The sequence below is a fragment of the Amblyomma americanum genome, chromosome 6 (genome assembly GCF_052857255.1).
Source record: "Amblyomma americanum isolate KBUSLIRL-KWMA chromosome 6, ASM5285725v1, whole genome shotgun sequence".
NCBI classification, from domain to species: domain Eukaryota; kingdom Metazoa; phylum Arthropoda; class Arachnida; order Ixodida; family Ixodidae; genus Amblyomma; species Amblyomma americanum.
This window is the reverse complement of record NC_135502.1, coordinates 24,333,376-24,353,330: the sequence shown is the minus strand read 5'-3', so window position 1 is coordinate 24,353,330 and position 19,955 is coordinate 24,333,376. Positions and strand designations below refer to the sequence as shown.

General features: G+C 45.9%; 1 protein-coding gene across 1 annotated transcript; it reads right to left on the bottom strand.

The window, feature by feature from the left end:
• Nucleotides 1-4,083: 4,083 nt before the first annotated feature.
• On the bottom strand, nt 4,084-16,988 carry LOC144094503 (disintegrin and metalloproteinase domain-containing protein 10 homolog). The gene is made up of 9 exons (XM_077628425.1): nt 16,622-16,988; nt 15,059-15,251; nt 14,371-14,564; nt 13,610-13,790; nt 11,005-11,167; nt 8,308-8,406; nt 7,455-7,645; nt 6,713-6,918; nt 4,084-4,260 (listed from the first exon to the last, which is right to left on the bottom strand). The coding sequence occupies exons 1-9, from the start codon at nt 16,949-16,951 to the stop codon at nt 4,084-4,086; spliced, it is 1,734 nt and encodes a 577-aa protein (XP_077484551.1). The 5' UTR covers nt 16,952-16,988.
• Nucleotides 16,989-19,955: the final 2,967 nt, after the last annotated feature.

The window sequence follows — 19,955 nt, the reverse complement described above, 5'->3', positions numbered from 1 at the left end:
CGCAGTGAGAACTCCTTGGTGAGTTGCTGCGGCTGCCCTGCGACATCGACTCCTACGTGGAGCGAAACGGTCGCCTTCCTTATTCCCAGAATGGTTCTCCGGGCAGACCGCAAGAACCCTGTTTCGTTTCCGTGTCTTTTGTGTGTTGTTGTTTTTTTTGTCTCAATTTCCGCTACGCACCAATTTTCGTGCGCGCCTTTGTGTGCACATACCGGGACTTAGTATTTGGTATCTTTGCCTCCTGAGAGAAGTTTTTTTGCTTTACAAATCGTATCAGATTAGAGTAGCAATGCTTTGTTGCATTCAGAAAGTATCCGTACAATTATTTGAAGGTGAACTGGAGAAATATCGAAAAGGCATTTGCTCAGCAGGGATCATAGTAAGGCTTCTGCTGATAGGGATGATTTCTATATGGACTTATATAGACGCCGGGACGAAGCGCTGGCGCTTTGTTCTGGCGTTCGTGGCGTTCTGCGAAGCTGCCCCACGAACCTCTTTGCAGCTCTTCCCACCCTTTCTTCTTTTCTCCTCGATGCGGCCAAACATATCATGGTTCGTGTACCATCCAACCTGCGTTTGTGTTTTGTCCTTTTCTCGCCTCGGCGCACTGCTTTTCTGCCATGAAATCGTCACACACTCTTTCTGTAGCGCAGCCAAGGGGCGTAAGGTTTGACACCCGGTGAGACCCAAAACTCTCTCGGAATGTATGTAGAGATATGAATAGAGAGAGTTTTCTTGATCTTGAAGACGGAAATATGTTGATGATGATGGGTTTAGGATGCTTAGGATGTCTTGCAGGTTCAATACTACTCAGTCACATTGCCTGAGTTCGTGGAAGGTCAACTATTTATTTGCAATTGAAAAAAAAGGAAAGATGCGAGCAAGGAGAAAAGTATTTACACTTGACTGGCTAGTGGAGTGTCCTGACGAAACCTGCCCTTGGTCCCGCTAAAACAGCTTGTTTGACACTGTATGTTCCCGCCTTCGGTGGGGGCACTAAGAAATTAGGTGAATTCAGACACTTCCGATCCAAATATTGGTGAAAGGAAAACACAGCCACGCAAAAATTAAGAAGGCCTTTCAACCAATGCTGTAAGAGTATTTTCACTCCCCACTATCCGGATCTAGTGAATTCCCCTTCGAACCGTGAGCTTGGCGATTATGCTCGCATTCCATTGGACGCGGCAAGCTTAAATCCTCAGACCGGTAAGGTAGTAAACAGAGATTCGACGAAAGGCTATCTGCGAGGCAGATCAGTTAAGGAGCCGTCACTCACGAATCTTCAGGGATATGTGGGTCTCATAAACAGTAGACGGGCGGACGCAGACTCTCGTACAAAGCACACCTCTCGTATGTCCACCCCCTGCGCATCTCAGTTTATAATTACTCGTGCTAAAGAGCGGTTATTTTTCATGTCTGCAGCTACCGGGGGAGCTGACTTGTCAAACGCACTTTAAGCCGTCAAAGACCGCTGCCTGAGGTACCCTCCGCTTCGAGCACCGGAGCTACAGTCTTGAAACAAATGGGCGTGATGAGGTCTAAAGGGAAGCTGAAATGCGTTTTTGAGAATTCAATTAGATTCAAGCAACTGAACGCATGAACTCGTAGATTAAAGATACTAAGTTGTTTTGCTGTACCATCTACACTGATGGCGATTACTAAAGTCGGGACTGTCTTCAAGCTTCTCCCGACAGATTTGTAGCAGTGCGGATAAGCCTGACGACGACGTCATTGTGACCATTCAGGTTTCCGATGCGTTTGCACACATGCGGCCTTGGGTCTCCCGATGCCTCCAAGCAGCGTTATGCTACCTTTGCCTTTGGTGGCGTTCGCTTCCTTCTCCCGAGCAAGCGTTTCTGCGCTGGCGATGTGACGGTGCTGAAGACAACGTCATCATCGAAGTCGCTACCCGCCGTGCTCTGCGGAGAAGTCTGAACGCCGGCGCATCCTTACTGGGTTATATCTTTTTTTAAAGCTACTACACAAATACATCGCAAGCCTTGACTGCAGCTTTCAGACATTCGACCTCTTTATTATCTTGGAATTCTAGGACTTATTCAGTTGCTTTTTAAGGGGCCTAGTTGTCTCACGCGTGCGCTCAACTCACCGTAAGAATGTTGACAATGGTTGTTACTTTACGATTTCGCAGAATCAATCGCTCTCTGGCGTCTCCAAACACCACCGGCTGCGACTCGTACCCACCCTCTGCTGGTGAGCGGAAAAGAGAATATGAACTAAACGGGCACCTTTTACTGCGAACAGAGACACTGTAAGCACAAACATAGCGTCGAAACTTCGGTGAGGTATGGATTGAATATCGCGTGCATTTGAGGATGAGGGGTATGCACTAAATACACTCCTCATTACAACTCCTGTCTTCACTGATCCTGTGCGCTTGAGTAAGAAAAACGACGTTTTAATTCAAATTCAAACGATTTGAAACAAAATTTTCGAATATTTCTCTATGTTTCGTTTGAGAAGTGCTGGACTAGCGCCACAGTATCTGCATTGTATGCGGCAAGTACTGAGTTCGAATACTACTACCGCTATGCAGGGAAGCCTAACAGCTGCCTGCTAGGTTGGTAACCCAACGGGTTCAAATGAGTATATGGATCACATGGACGGGCATCTTTTCTGGGGGTAAAATGCTTGGAAAGGGCGCTACACTGTCTGTGACTGAACAGCTCACCTATTATAGGTCACTGAACGACGCGCCAGCCGATTCTGCGTAAGACGTACTTCAGCGTCAACTGCGCTCATTTCGCCTATCGTCACACCACATTCAATTATCTGCGTTGTACTGCCTCGAAGTACGTCACCTTGCACTCTATTCCGGCCACGCTCTTGCACAAGTATATTCGAAAGTGTAAGGAAACGGATGCTCGGGCTGGTGTTGCGATTCCTACCCACCTGTATCCACCACTCAGACTGTAGGCGAAAACCGTTCTTCCGTTTTCCTGCAAAATCAGGGGCTGCCACTGGAGCAAGACACCATGCCCAGAGGCGTGCCTTAGATACCACTCTTTTAACTGACATTTAGAGTACATTTATTACATATATTTATGCAATAATAAACGCAGCGAATCGTAAGCGTGGTGTATGCAACCAACACTTTGCTTTATATGTAGCAGTTACAAAATCCAGCCGGGCTGTTTTGTGGCCTTTGGCTGAACAGATTTAGCCAGTAAATTTGTGCTGCAACGATACACATCCCAGAGAGGAAAAAAGAGGACGTTGCAATTCTTAAAGTTTGTGAATCGATGCCACGCTTTCTTCTTTCGCTTGTGAACCATAAGCACATGTGCGAGAGCGTAGAAGGAAATACTTAGCGCTTAACATTGCCTATAGGGCGACGTAACTCTATCTTCAAGTAAGGGTCAAGCTGCATCTGTTCCAGTTTGCTGCAAAAAGCACCAGTCCCAAGTGTACCCATCTGTTCGCATTTGTAAGTGAAAGTATGGCAGTGGAAAATCAGTTCCTGTAGGCAGCTGCAGATATCGATACGATAAATTTGGCTCTACAGAAATTATAACGCAGCTTTTTAATAGAAACTGAATCTGCTATCACGACAAATTTTTCTTGCAGTTCAATTCCAAGTTTTATGATACACATATCAGCGGCTTATCAGAAGTAAAAAATACCTTCGTGTCTTACCAAGAAACCTGTGTCGTGCACAGCACTTACAAAGACGGGCCGGGAAGTCAAGCCTTCCTGAAGCGTCTGCAAATCTCCAGCTCATAGAAACATTTGCGAACGTTAATGGTATCATTCAGGCTTGTTATAACACTACCACTCCGTTAAAGCATATAGTCGTCAATTCTATCACATCTCTTCACCGGGAAACATTTGCGCAGATTCCTTTCTGCACAGAATAAGTAACTAAATTTCGAAGTGGACAGTATATGCAATAAAACTACTTCAATCCGGAACTGCTTTCCCCCGCTTTGTACTCATTTTGCGGTGTTGGAGCAAGTTTGATTCCCGCTGCAACATGTCCGCTGCATTGGGCACACTGCACAGATTTTTTTCAAGGCCACGCCTGCGGAAAAAGGGGAGCAGGCTTTCCGGAAGCGGCGCCGCCAGTCACAGGCGTGTCATTTCCTTGAAGAAGGACGTGGGGTGACGGGCGCTCTGCATCAAGGTCATCTCCCGCCGCATGTGCGGGTTGCTGCTCGGCGTGTGCACGGCGCAGGCGCGCACGAACACCACCGTCGCAGCTCCGCTCACGATAACCGCAGCCAGCGTTAGGTACCAGTGGCGCTGCGGGTAGCCGTGGCGGGAACGTTTTTTGATGCTGTCTACTTACAAACGAAATTACATAAAATCAATTTTTTATGAGCGCAGCATGCAGGCACCCTGAATGGCTAGAAAAAAGGCCCTGAATTTTCACTTTGCAACATAAAGCATCCACAGCCCAAAAACAATACCTACGGGCAACTACCATCCCATGCTATAAAAAGGTAGATGGCATGGACTATCCCTACTGAAGAATGTATATAGGTTTGAATGGGTCAGCAAATAGGATTATGGCACATTTGGTTTCGCTTTATAGGATGGACGTCCCTAGGCGGCTCAGTCTACGAGGGACGCCGTAGAGGAGGGCTCCGGATAATTTCGACCACCGGGGGTTCTTAACGAGCACTAACAATGCACAGTACACGGGCCTTTCACATTTTTCCTCCATCGAAGTGCTACCGTAACGGGCGTGTTCGAACCCGCGACTTGCATGCACTGTTTGATGTAAGTACACGGTAATTAACTACGGGTTATCGAAGTCATACGGAGCCCTCCACTAAGGAGTCACTCAAAGGCTGAATCGCCTTGGATGCTTCATCTTATAATGTTAAACGAAATGCGCCATAATCCTATTTGTCGACCTATTCAAACCTGTACACATTTTTCAATAGGGATGGTACGCATTATAAGTGAACACTAATACTGTTTAGACAGCAATTAGCCCGAAATATCCCGGCCATTCGTCATGGGTAATGTTCATGCTTCAGCGCTTGAAATGTGGCTGGAGGAGTGTCACCTTTAAGCATAAACATTTCTTGTGCCTAAATGACACCCTTTATCTCACCACTAATGGAAATAGTTGGAAGCATAGGATTGCTCAACAGTGAGAAAGTTTCTTCTAATTATTCCTTTCTCCTTCTCCTTGCGTCTACCTTCTTTTAAGATGACTTGTGGCGTTGTATTTCTGGACAGTGTGACTGAAGTCTACTCTGTTAAGTGCAACACTGTTCAAGTAACCGAAACAGCAAATAGCATGGCGCGGCCAAGGTCGGCTTAGAGTCATTGTAGCGTTACCGCAGGTGAACTTGCGGACGCCATCCTTGACGTGACCAGAAACGCGAACGATATCTTTATGTTCAAATGAATCCTAGCGCTCTTCTGACATGTAGAATGAAATATTCATTCAGGCGGAATCTTGGGCTAGGGGAAAGCATCACACTTCTTACTGGCAAGCGGTTATGTGAAAAGATGAAGGGCAAGGAACACACACGCACAGGATAGACGCTAGGACAGCGTCTGTCTTGTGTATATGTGTTCGTGGTCATTCGTGTTTAAAAAAGCGCTTGCCAGTATGAACTCGGATTAAATATTACTTGATTAGATGGGGCTTTCATTGGAGTGATGTCACTGATTCACAAAAAGTGTGGTTGATTCCTTAGTCAACGAAAAATTAAATTTTGCAGTTAAATATAACCTAACTCAATTAGATATCAAAACTGCGAAACTTCATGAATCATTCTTGAGTGCAGCTGAATTCGCCTTCAGAGAACCGGCATCGCAAAATTCGTGAGATCACCAGAGTTCTATGGTTCGGACTCGGACGTGGCGGCCACGTTTCGATGGAGGCGAAAAGCAAAAGGCGCCCGTTCACTGTGCAATGTCAGTGCGCGTCAAAGATCACCAGGTGGTCAGAATCATTCCGGAGCCCTCCACTGCGGCACCTATTTCTTCCTTTCTTGTTTCACTCTCTCATTTATTCCTTCCCTTACGGCGTGGTTCATGTTACTGCGCCACAGTTCACAGTGACTGCACCGATACCCTTCCTCAAAAACATTATAGTTTTATCACCAATATGCATACACTTCCAATATAAAAGACTGGCAACTGCCGGACTGTATGCGCGTTTTGGTAAAGTACGTCCTCCATAATTTCACCTAACTAGTGCAGAAAATAAAAGTCAGTAATAACCTTCAAACCGCATTTTTTGATGAGGATTTTGCTTTCGCCTAAATATATTTACTATGGTCTGAAAAGTCGTGTATGCTGGCCGCAGCTGCCAGAGGGTTATAATAACTGGAAAAACATCGGAGAAGCCTTTGCCTTACAGTGAGCGTATTCAGGCTGATGATGATGATATTCCTGCAAGGTTTTTCTCTCGTACCCTTAACGCTTAAGTCAATTTCTTTCCGTACTACTTTTTTATTCTTTAGCATAGGAAATGCATTACATGCTCTGGCGTCTCGATTTGCAGCATGTCCGCTGCAGTTTACACATAAGCATACTTCTGCCATGCATGGGCACGTAGTGATGACAGCCAACAAGACTAAAGCGCGACCAAAACCTCCAGCAGGAAGAGGCACCAGAAAGTCATGAACGATGACATGGTATGACAAGGTTTGTGAAGCGCGGCTTGTTTTCTTATTTAAGATTTCGGTGACCTCGGTGCTAAGTGCAGGCGCAAAACCACGATCCTCACCAGTAGTGCACTAGCAGCGCTCTTGTCTCCGAAGACCAGCCGCTGCAACCTGAAGAGGATGCCTTCAGCGTCAATATGGCGACACTTCTGGAAGGCATCGCAGTAGCCCTGCAGGTCGTAGCACGGGGCGCCGGGCAGCATGCGCCGACCACAGAAGTCCTTCATGGACTCGAACGCACAGGCCTGCTTGCACTCGCTTCCGGGCTCTGTAGTACACGGAAGGCGAAATTTTTCACCTTGGAGTGTGCGAAATGATGTGGAGTCAGCCACAGAACATACAAATTTGGAATGAAACACAGCTGTTTATGGTAATATTACCGAATGCACTTTGGGTCCGCAGAAGACAGCACCAACAAAGCTTATCTGGGTCACTTTAAGCGTATTTCCGCAACGGCTTGCTGGAGTAAAACTTAGTGCGCCACGAAGCCTTTTCTGACATGCAATAATTCGTGGCGTTTGTGAAGTCTAAACTGCTGAGGGGGCTTTTCTTTATGCAGAGCCAAGAATATGAATTGAAGCGTACATTCAAATCGTGAATATTAGCGCAACTTAATGTGTATCGCTTCTCGAGGGAGGCGGGCCAAGGCAACGGTGCAAATAACGAGTTCGGGAGGCGGGCAGGGTGAGAAAGGATGTACCTCTCCAACCTGTCAAAAGATTTCCTCTTATATTCGATACACCATGCTGTTTATGGGAGCCTTTATGGGACATCCGCACCACTGCGATACCAACGTGCACCCACCATCCTCCCTGCAGGCGATGAGGCATAAATCCTCCATGCTCAGGTGTGCCGCGGTGAGGTAGCACTCCTGCAGGTTGTACAGGCGGCACACCGACTGACTGCACTCTCCCTTCTCGCACAGTTGGGTGGCGTGGTTGCACAGCGTGCCGTCCGGCTTCCAGTCTGAAGCCGGACATTCGCCACTGATGCCACTAGATCGGCAGTCAAGTGATCTACAAAAGCGCTACAGAAAGAAATTTCCCACGACGACCAACAAACAAAAGTGGAACCGAGGGGCACATTATAATGATACAAAAAAACAACCTTGACTCAGGCGAGGGAAGGCCCAAGCCATTGAGAAGTTAGGGTTTACCAACCGCCATACCACTGTCTTTCGTTTTACTTTTTCCAAAGCTGTCTTCTATCTAAAATGATTGCTGAGTACTTAACTCTCCCAATCAACGACCGCTTGAAAAAACTGTATCTCGCAGTGCTATATTTGGTTTCGTTAACTCTCGTATTCTTTCGTACATATGCCCCCGTGACGAAGAGCTTGCCTTCCTGCTGACATGCATGGCAGCGAGTGATGTGCGCACGAAAGGAAACAAATACCTAAATAGCTCTTGAGAATGCCTTCTGTGTATATATGAGATTCAGGTCAGCTGTTCTCTGAATGGGATAACGCGATGAGGAGTGGCTTGGTATAGTCATTGTCATTGCCTCATTGTCGCTGCGTCAGTTATTTCTCCAAGACAACCAATGGCCGTAATTGCTCTGAATTAAAAGGTATACGGTCCGTTTCCTCAAATCAACCTCTATAGACGATCGAGTGAGCCTTGCTCAGAATTAGTGAGCGCAAGGCTACAAAGGATACTCGCAGAAGGACTCGAAGCTGCAGTCATCTTCGGGTCTGCAAATCGTCGAAGTGTTCTGAAAGCGGCACTGAGCATTGCAGCAAGCGCCGTTGCTGGGACTGCAATGAAAGTAAGGCGTTGAGCATACACGTATTTTTAATAGACATTTCGCTTTAGTTTCTTTTTTCACAGGCAATGAACTTTGTATTGCGAATGTTGTCCCGAAGTCACGCTGGGACTACGGTAGTCTCGCAAAACCTGCACTCCGAATATTTCTGAACTATGTTTCTTAAGTCTGCAAGGTTTGCTCTCACTGCCTTTTCGTCTGGTACTGGTTCTAGAACAAGAGAGCGCACGTTTAGGAACACTAAGTGGCTGAAAATAATTCAAAGCCCTCGGTTAGGGAACCCGTATTTGTCTTCCTACTTTCACTGACTCATGGCACGGTTGAGGTATTTCTAGTGAGGGAGAAACTTACTCCGCCTTTACATTCCTCGTCATCAGTTCATTGAATGGAATAAAACACGACAATAACATTCAGCGGGTAAGACAGCGTCCTTGAGACGGAATAGCACGTACAAGAAAATAGCGTTCCGAACTCCAGGGCCATTACATACACTTCTTTTTTGAGAAAATTTGTTTCTACCACCTGCGCATCTAAAGTAAATGTTTTCAGGCGGGGTGCTTATTCGAAGATTCAATAAAGAGGGCAGATTTCCTCGCTTCATTACGTACAATTTCAAAGAAGCGGCTAGACCGCTGATACCTTACAGCACCAGCAGCGCTCGGTCACTAGCACCATTTATATTGTAAAAAAACATAGCAAGTTAATGACTAAAACATAAGGCAATTGCGCTTACATAAATGGCGACACGGTGAAAATTAGTGTGGACAAGAGTGTTTCTAACTCATAACTTGAAGTATTCTTTTATTTTGGAACACAGACCAGTTGCAACAGGGCAGAAAATTGAGTTAGTTGGTATACGTTCATGATGATAAATCCAGGCGCTCACAAACAATGACACAGAGGGGACACAGCGCTTACTCGCAACTACAAGAATTTTTATTCAGAGTCTTCTATATATATATATATATATATATATATATATATATATATATATATATATATATATATATATATATATATATATATATATATATATATATATATATATATATATATATATATATATATATACTACAAAAACCGAAACAAACCCAGAGTAATCGCACGCCACATGCCGACCGATGAGCAGGGAAAAAATTAACACGCCGTTTTCAGTCGCTCTTTAAAAAACTTATCTCCCCATCAGACAAGCCAACTGAGGGGTCACTAACACATGTATGCCCCGTTTGCGCGATATGATAGGCTTCAACTATCTCCCGCGTTACACGATCTCGGTGACGAAAAAGAACACATGTTTTGGAAAAAAGCGGAGAACATTTCTTCTTGCGCTTGCTGCAGTCACGACAATAAAGAACCATATTGTTTGAAGTGTTGCCTTTTTGCAAATCTCCGACATGCTCCATCAGCCGCACATTCAAACAACGACCACTCTGGCCTATGTACACTTTTCCGCACGACGTGGCGATCTTGTACACTGTGCCCACTTTGCATGCGACATACGGTGATACATGTCTGACAGCACATCCTCTTTTCCTTTTCTTCGCGCCCAGCTCCGCCTTAGCTTGAATCGCGGGACATAACGTTGACAGTTTCTTGGCAGCCGAAAACATGACATGAATGCCATACCTGCCTGCAATTTTCTTAATCCCGTGTGAAAGTCGATGTGCATCGACTTTCACACGGACTTTCACACGTCGCATGCAAAGTGGGCACAGTGTACAAGATCCCCATGTCATGCGGAAAAGTGTACATAGGCCAGAGTGGTCGTTGTTTGAATGTGCGGCTGATGGAGCATGCCGGAGATTTGCAAAAAGGCAACACTTCAAACAATATGGTTCTTCATTGTCGTGACTGCAGCAAGCGCCAGAAGAAATGTGTTCCCTTTTTTTCCAAAACGTGTGTTCTTTTTCGTCACCGAGATCGTGTAACGCGAGAGATAATTGAAGCCTATCATATCGCGGAAACGGGGCATACATGTGTTAGTGACCCCTCAGTTGGCCTGTCTGATGGGGAGATAAGTTTTTTGAAAGAGCGACTGAAAACCGCATGTTAATTGTTTCCCTGCTCATGGGTCGGCATGTGGCGTGCGATTACTCTGGGTTTGTTTTGGTTTTTGTAGTATATATATAGAAGCCCCTGAATAAAAATTCTTGTAGTTGCGAGTAAACGCTGTGTCCCCTCTGTGTCGTTGTTTGTGAGCGCCTGGATTTATCATCACAGACCAGTACGCCTCTCCGTACTTTGTTGCTTCCACTTCAGGGCCGAGCTATTGAGGATGTGAGTGAGAACATAAAAATGTCAAGAGTACGGAAGTGACCGAGACGAGATTGTTTAGTGGGATGCATACGGTGACTGGGAAAGATGGATTAAGGAGTGATGATATAAAGAGCGTGGTACACGATCTCAAAAATAGCAGCGAAGTCACAGGGTTCAGGGTTGCATTGCTTTCAACATGTGATGAGAAGTAGTTGTCACCAGAAACGGAAAAGAAATAGGAAGTAGCGTACGACACTCATTGGCGACAGCAATCCCCCATAGGTAAGTCGCATCGGCTGAAGGCATCGGCTGAAGGCTGGAGGTGTAAACGTACCTGCACAGGGCACCCGGCTTGAATGTACACGCCTTGCGGTTGATTTCGCCGTGCTCGCGCGCGTAACAGCACGTGTCGACGCCGCAGTCTTGTGGAACCAAGCCGCAGTCACACTCCTCGTCTTCCTCGCGAATGGAGTTGCCGCAAAACGGGCCGCGGGGTTCTGCACACGTTAGCCACATATTCCAGTGAAGGAGATGCTTGCCTTGTCCACAATAGATTTCAACCATTCTTAATCATTAATGACGTCGTCATTATCCTCATTGTGCGCGGCCGAAACCCATCAGGATTCGAAACTCAGCGTCTACCTCCCACACCCCAGCATCCACAACCATGGACCACATCAGAAGTAGTGATAATGTTATTTACTCTGACTACATAAAATCAACACTGCATGAATAAAAGCAGCTTTAGTTACAATAATGGAAAAAATATAAATAAGGAACACCTTTCAAGGTGTAACTATTTTTTCATAGCTGCATGCGGGAAGTAACTTTGACACAGCTTCTTTCCAGTAGTCTACAGCGTAGTTTTACAGATTAAGGGCGAAGGAATTTGCAACGATTATGGCGTGTTTAAAGAAGTACCGTGCTTTGGTCATCGCGTCAAGAGAAGGGGTAAAGGGCAAAGGCAAGAAGATTAATCAACCGAATAATCGCTAGGGTCGATAAAAGCCTGTGAACAAATTTAGGAACAATAATAATAATGCACTCTTAATTTCACTAGAAGGCTTCAAAGTGAAGTGATAACTTTTTCATGAACAGAAGAGATACGGCGGAAAGCATCATAAGAAACTTTGCACAGCTCCTATCTAGCTCTGCGCCATATGGCACTACAATAGAAAAACTCGCTTTTTATTCTTTTGTAAAAATAATCGCATAGGTAACAGACTTGGTTTATCAGTGGTTTTTCCTTACACTCTCGCCTTTACGCCAACCCTCATAGACGCGGTTCGGGTGACCGCCGAGAAAGCGACAGCCGTGTGTCTTTCCTTTCTCTAAATTTCAAGTTGCATCATCATCAACATCACTACGTCCACTGCAGGGCAAAGCCCTCTCCCATCGACCTTCAACTAGATCTGTCCAGCTAAATATGCGCCTTCGTTCCCCAAGCAAACTTTGTAATCTCCTCCGCTCATTTGAATTTGTGCCGCTGCTTATTACGTTTCCCTCCGCTGGGAATACCCTCCGTTACCCTAAGGCAGTATTGGTAGTCGCCTCTTCGCATAACATTCCCTGCGCCCATGCTGATTATTACACTAACTTAATTGAAATATAGATGCTCTGTCCGGGACCTCCTATAAGCTAACCTTACCAAAGCCCTCAAGTCCGCTAAAAGCCACGCGGTGAAATTTATATATTCGCATTGTTGATGTCAGGCAAGCGTTATGGCATTAAAAGCAAAAGTCAGCGTCTCAGTATTCAATTCTATACCCAGGCTTTGCTTCTTCCGTAAGTTCAATCTTTCACTTCAGAGTAATTTCATGTATACCACCTTTCACATTGCATCAACCATCCGAAAGCTGTCCAACCCCCTCGACCATCAACTTCTGCACATCTCAAATAAGTCTTCGACCAGACTGCAAACAACCCAAACAGCTTTCCCGCCGAAGCCCTGAAGCGTCCTATCTTAGTTAAAGATCAAATTAAATGATTAAGTAGCCTATGCTTTAACAAATGTCTCTAGAGGGCCTCTTCTGGTGTACTAATAAAAAAACTAGAGATCACTGCAACCCGTATTGAAGAATACCAAAGCGTTGACGCCTCCTCAACACTGGTCGCCTTTCAAATTTTCCGCCATCGTTGTTTGTCGTTCACTTGATTGATTGGTTATCGAGTAACTATGATTATACCCTCATTTCATCCCGGCAACAAATTCGAGTTTTCCAATTTTCCGCCACGCTTCGTTCCCGCCCACTCGCTATATCCGCGTGCAGTCTGTTTACCCGTCCATTACCTTTTACTTCTCATTATATACCTAATCGCCTCTAAATTATCATTCTTTTTTTTCTATCTCCCGGTTACGTATCGATCACTTATCACTGGTCACGTGATTGCCCATTTAGAGTTTTCAAACTTCGCGCCGCGCTTTGGCTCCGTCCATACTTCCGGTTTTTCAAATTTGGCGCTACACTGTATCTCCGCCTACTTCCGGCATTTTCAAATTTGGCAGCATTTTTGCTCTTGCCCCGCCTACTTTCTGGACATTTTTGGCTCTAATTAATTAATTAGCTAGTCAACCAATTTAAAAAATATTTTTCAGGCAGCATCCTCACATCATCGTCTTTCGATTACAACCACTCGTTTTCCGCTACTTCTTCTGAGTTGCCCACAACTGCTGCCGACACATAGCCTGCTAAAGCTTTCGCCTTAATAAATAAAAAAACAGGCAGACAGACAGACATACATAAAGACAAATGTGGCAAGAAACTAACAAATAAACCAAATTCCTTCTTTATTTTACAAAGAATACAGTTAATTAATGTTTTCTTGCTCCCTCTGCTTTCTTCTTGTCTCTTTGTGCTACCCCTCAAGATGTGTCTGCATCACAATCACATACGTAAAACAAATACCAGGACCACCATATCTTGGATTTTGAACCTCACCCTGGAAGCAATTCGGTCGAGAGCCTTTGTTGGAGAACATCTGCATCAAGACTGCCGAGATGTTGCGCACGCTGCACACTGAGAAGCGACGGTTGTTCCGCCTGTCGCCGCGCGTGGCGCTGGCGAACATGATATAGTTGCCTCCAGTGCCCTCAGGAACGCACTCCGGAAGTTCGTCGTGCTGCACGAGAGACACGCGCTAAGCCCCGTTTTGTATTTTCCTGTGGCTACGCTATTGTACGGGTGGCAATCCTCCTTTTATTTTTCTGGTAACAGCGCAAATAAAGCACGCGAATAATTGTTTACTCAAGTTCTCGACGACGAAAAAGCTAACGCCACGGTTCCCTTGTTGCCAGAGGAAAACTTATACAAGTTTGTTCGTGCAAAATACGGCAAAGTATGGTAGTGTGGAGTGCTTATAGCAGACTGTGGATTAAATATTGGGACAGATGAACTACTTGTTGTTGTTTAGTAACAAGAAAAAAACATCTAAACAAAAGTTTTTCCGCCGATATTCAGGCGCGGGATATCGTGAGCTTGCATTTTAAAGCTGATCTTATGTGGGCTTCTTGCTGTTATTTGATTTAGAGTAAGGCGCACAGACTTAAGAAGTATGTTTGTGATTACCGTCGCATGATCATGTTCGTACGGCCGATGTGATGTTCTCCACTCATTCATATACTTCCAACTACCGTATTTTAAGATAGAACGATAAACGAGCCACTGGATGTGCAATGACCAGCGTACGAGTTGGTACTAACCGACGCTCCAAAGTTGTGTCCGAGCTCGTGTGCGAAAGTGATCTCGGAGATCCGCTGCGCCACGCGGCTGTTCTTGCGGAGGAAAGTGACCACGCCTGTGTTAAGGCTGAGCCTCCCGACGTAACCGCTGTAGCTGCTTTCACCCGCGATGCCACTGCTGGCTTGGAACTGCTCGCAGATGCCTCCCGAGAAACCTGTCCAAAGATACTAGCATCACTGGACGTTTCTAATGATAATGGGGCCCCGTTCACACTCAGCTTCGTTTTAGGAGACTCTAGTGTCTACGTGGATCCCGAACAGATTCTTTGATTAAAGCAAATGAAAAAGATGCGCACGGTGTATCAGGAACCGTTTAAACAAGTAAGGCTGTAAATCATTCAGCATCGGCTGTTTAGCCAAAGGTCGCGCTTGGGATGGGAACCTGCAAAAGAACTCATGATTTTTAGCAGTTTGTAAATTTTCCACGATTAATTTGGAACGACATCTCAGTAGCCACTGATTACCATAGAACCAGCGCGTAGCCCTTAAATGACAGTATATGCCTACTTGTTTCGACACGACACATTGAAATCAGAGTAATTTGTAATGTGCATTTATAAGCTGCACTCTGTGTTCTTGAGGATACGGAAGATCACATCAGAGCGCATATTCAAAGCTCCTGTCATATAGCAGCTGCCACTTTACTGACCTTCGGGTGCAGCCATGTAGGCGAGGCCCAGCGTCCCGCCGGGAAAGTCCCGGTGGGTCCACAGGTACGAAGCGCAAAAGCCATTGTGGTTTTGTTTAGACAGCTCGTGCAGAACGTATGGAGCATCCAGGTTGTCCAGGCAGAAAGGGTTTGTCGGTGCTGACGCTGCATCGCAGGCGCTGGAGTCGTTGATCTGTAATGGCGCCCCGAATGACTTAAACAGGTGTCTTAACATCTGGAGTATACACCAAAGGCGTTCAAAAGCGGCAATATCCACTGCTTCAGAGGCGCTCGCGGTTTCCTTTTAAGGTATATCGCGGATAATCTGAAGTTGGCCTGTATTGATTGAGCACGCTGTTCTAATTCCAAAGGATCTGCATTTGAATATATATTCAAAGGATCTATATCTATGTCGATATCTATATTTATATTAGCTAAAAAAGATGAATATTAGAGACATGCACCCTTCCAGTTCGCGAAATGATAAACTCAGTGATAACGTCAGGTGGTGCTGCCGCTGCCATAGTACTTCGCTGCTGCCACTGAGCTGCCTCTGAACACACATGAACAGCCGCTGCAGCCTATTCATGACTGGGCAGATTCTTGTCCAAGAGGAGTATACTCTGCGTCAAGGTCTGAGTTATCGACTCCAGTTCAAATTCAGTTGCAGAAATCTGCCCTCGCCACAGGGTGCAGCTCAAGGCAGTGCGGCATTATGGTGTTCGTAGGGTGACCGTACCACAGCTGGCAGCTTTCTACATATGAATACAGTTTCTTATCCTTTTCTTGCAGAAAGGAGCATGCGGACGGGACGACGACGATACCGATAGCGTGAAACTGGAGAAACAAGACTAATAGAGCATGCAGTGTAAAAATGGAATAGGCATATATCACCGCAACCGGCTGTTTTCGGAAGTAAACTGGGGTTAAGTGAAGACATAGTTTTTTTTTTCGTACGGCTAACTGATGCTGGGCTGCGCATGTGTAGGTATTTAAATAGCGACCACGGAGGTTTTAGGTCCTGACGTCATGTGTTTGATTGCTTTGTTTTATGGGGGTTCAACGTCCCAAAGCGACTCAGGCTATGAGAGACGCCGTAGTGAAGGGCTCCGGAAATTTCGACCGCCTGGGGTTCTTTAACGTGCACTGACATCGCACAGTACACAGGTTTCCAGAATTTCGCCTCCATCGAAATTTGACCGCCCCGGCCGGGATCCCGTCATGTGTTTGAATCAGGTTGGGGGGGGGGGGGGGGGGGATACATTTTTACTTAAGTAATATAAACGAAGCTTGGAAGAAGTTTGGAAGATTTTTGCTCTGAACAAAAACGTAATCAAGTGTGAGCTGTCATTTTATACCTTTAAAGCAGGAACCTTTTTCTATGCCTTGAAAACTTTGACGTTATGCTGAAGAGTATTTGTTCGCGCCAAGGTTTTATGTTTATTTTATTTTAAATTTTATAAATGAAGTCGTCGTCTGTTGATAAGAAAACCTAAATTCGAACCCAGATACGTGAGATAAATATTTGCTTTCGATTTTAACGCAACCCGTGAGAGTTCTCACCACAAGCCGCTGCACCTCAAATTTGATATCGGTGATGCCGTTGAAGTTTGTGTTTCCAAACATGTCCGAGGCGGCGGTCACGTGCTTCGACACCATGCTGATCAGTTCCTGGCGGGCCCTGAGCATCCTTTCTTGGTCACCTCCCTGCCACGAAGCTACGGCCTCGAACAGCATGTGGTCGATGGCGATCTCCAAGTTGCACACTCGCTGCACGTACGTCTTCCGCGACTGCTGGCTCGCAGTCAAAACGCGGTTCGGGCGCGGTGCTGATGCCCGGATGTTCGAATCATGCGTCGTGGCGGTCCATTCAATCGTCCCATTAGCTGTCATCGCATCCAGCTCGATGTCTCGAACAGACCGCTTTGGCCGCTTCTCCTTGAGAGGCTGTCAGAGTGAAAGTGAATTGTAAACGTCTATATATTCCTTGAAGTGAACATTGGGTGTAACTAATTGGAGAAAGCTTAACGCTAAAGTGCTAACATATATACTCTACTCGCGGTAGCATCTTGTAAATTAAACATGAACAACTAGGTCAACTGGGTGGGAGACATGTTTGTGCTCAGTACTTGCATAATTTTAAGGTTCCGCAGCTAAGACTAACTTTACTAATGTGTTAGGTGTAAAGACGCCCACACAGTCGATAAGAACATGGTTTAAACGCTCCCGCGGCACTTCTGTGCACTGTTTCTCGTGCAGGCATTGCGCAAGTCTTTTCAAGTCTTTGCCGCATGCTTAAGCTAGTTGGAGTACATGTTTACATACATCAACGACCGAAGTCCGCATCTTGATGATAAGTATATGGTATCGTGCTGGTAGCAGGTAGCAGGCAGCAGGCAGCACGTAACGAAATTTCCTGTTTAGTCCATGAATTACTACGTCAGCGGTCACATTCTGGTGCGACGGAAGCAATGCGGATACTACTACAGCCCTTCCCCTTAAATTAAGTGTATCTGCAAGTCAAAACATTTTAACCTTTTAGGTTTCTCGACAAAACCGAACAGCCCCTACACAGTGAAGACAGCTCTAGGGGATTGGCATAAAATATAAACAATACTCATGACCAACAGGGGCGATTTGTCAACTTCCTTCGCTACGTAGTATTTGCTTCGTTACCTCAGCGGTGGCCGATAGTTCTCCGCACCTGGAATTGATGTCGCCTGTAGCGGTGCCGTATTCGGTCCAGGGCGTCCTTGGTGGCCCCGTAAAGCCCGCAGCGTCCACCGGCGAAGCTGACGTCGCGTGCCGAGTAGATGAGCGAGTGGAAGGGCACCGAGTCCGGGAAGAATCGGCCGGCGTGCTCCACGTAGAATTCTTCTCCCTCGCGGGGCAGCGAGATGCTTCCGCTGAACACGCCGCCAATGATGGACCCGACGACGCGACTTCCGGGCACCCCTGGGCAAAGGCGTATAACCTGCTCTTTAAGTTCATCTCTTAAAGCGGTGCTGCTTGAGGCAAACGTCTGAACAGAGGCTCGATACACTTGTAAAATTACGCCAGCTGAAGCGCATTCTGTGACAGAGCACAATTCTAGTTGCCACCACTTTGAACTGGCAAGATACTAAAGCAGCTGAATGGAATAATGCGACTAGGGCGCTCATAGACTATCTTTGCCTGTGCTTGCACACGTTCTACGTTCAACAGTGTTTGACACCGTCTACCTATGTGTGACAAGCTACTTGAGTGTGTACACAGAGAGGTTTGTGAATGAATGTTGGCTATTAGGAATTGTCTATAATCAAATGACAAATATGAGCATTTCAAAAGTTTAGGGCTCATAAATCGGCACAGTTGTCTACTGACCGTTGGAACCATTATATGCAGTACTGCGATAGCGATCGCTATGGATAATCCTCGATAAGAACAGAGAGATTCAATATCGAAGTAACTGTACTGTGTTATAATTATCATTGTCATATTTTTGAGTTTGATTTTCATTGAATGAGGCGCACTTAGTGCAGTGGCGTAGCGCAAATGAACCTCAAGAGGTGGAGATTAGAGTTTGAGATCCAATGGGCTTGTGCTAGTGTGCGCTCTTAGTCAGTTATACCGTGAAGACTGCGACGACTAAGAAACGAGAATTGTCCCTGCCGTCTGGCGCTACCAGATCTTACCCACGACGTGGCCCGAATACAGATGGTCGAGGTTGGGCGGCACTGAAGTTCTTTGCATCTCGAGGGTGAAGTCCTCGGAGAAGGCGGAGCTGTCCCGCTTGAGGTGCAGCCTGAACTCTCTGCAAGATTAAACGAAACACATAGCGCCATCTATTAGCTTGGGACTGTAATCGATCAGCCTCAGAATGGAGGATAAGACAGCAATCTATCAGGGTTAACGGCGGCAAGCTTTTGGCAGGCATACAATCTGGGCGATAGGGTTTCTTACCATCGGTTCTCCCGCCACTGTTAGCAACACTTTAAAATTAGACTGACCTGTAGAACTCCTCTGTGGTACTCTATTGAACTGACCGGCTGTAACTAACGCCTCCTTTGCAAAGTGCTGAGTAAACCGACTGTATCGATGAAGAGGGCAATACAGCGACACATTGCAGCCGGCTTCAGCACAGTAAGAAAGCTACTTTCTTCCGCTGCTAACGCAAACTCGTTATGGTATACCTTCCCAAACATTATCCTTTGAAATTGGACAGCTTGGATGTCATGTAAGTACCAATGCGGTTAAACTCTGAGGATATGAGCAATCTGTGTTTCGAGATAAGATGGCACAATTATTACCTTAATATCCTCGCGTCAGCGTCGGGACTCGTGAACTTCATATGCGCATACATGTCCTATAAGCACTTCATATGCTACTCTAGCGTCGAAACTACTGCCTACACAAGTAAATGAGAATATCAAAGTTGAAAGTGGCGGAGTTGATAGCCTAACTGCTGTAGTTTATTCAAACTGGAGTACTCATGTCTGTGACCCAGCACAGAATCGGGATGTAGAAAGATGAGAAAACCTACGCCATGCTACTCTAGCGTCGAAACTACTGCCTACACAAGTAAATGAGAATATCAAAGCTGAAAGTGGCCGAGTTGATAGCCTAACTGCTGTAGTTCATTCAAACTGAAGTACTCATGTCTGTGACCCAGCACAGAATGGGGATGTAGAAAGAAGATGAGAAAACCTACGCCTAGCCATTGCGTCTGGCTATTCCTATATGTCACATCTATCCACCATATTCTCAGCATGATCTAGTCCAAATCCAAGCAGTGGAGAAGCTCCATTAATTCTCACCTGTTGTGGGCTTTGAATGACAGCTGGACGTTGCGCATGTATTGATGTTGCGCAGCAGAACGCTTCCAGCGTCTGCCCAGCTCGCGGACGGGCTCGTACGA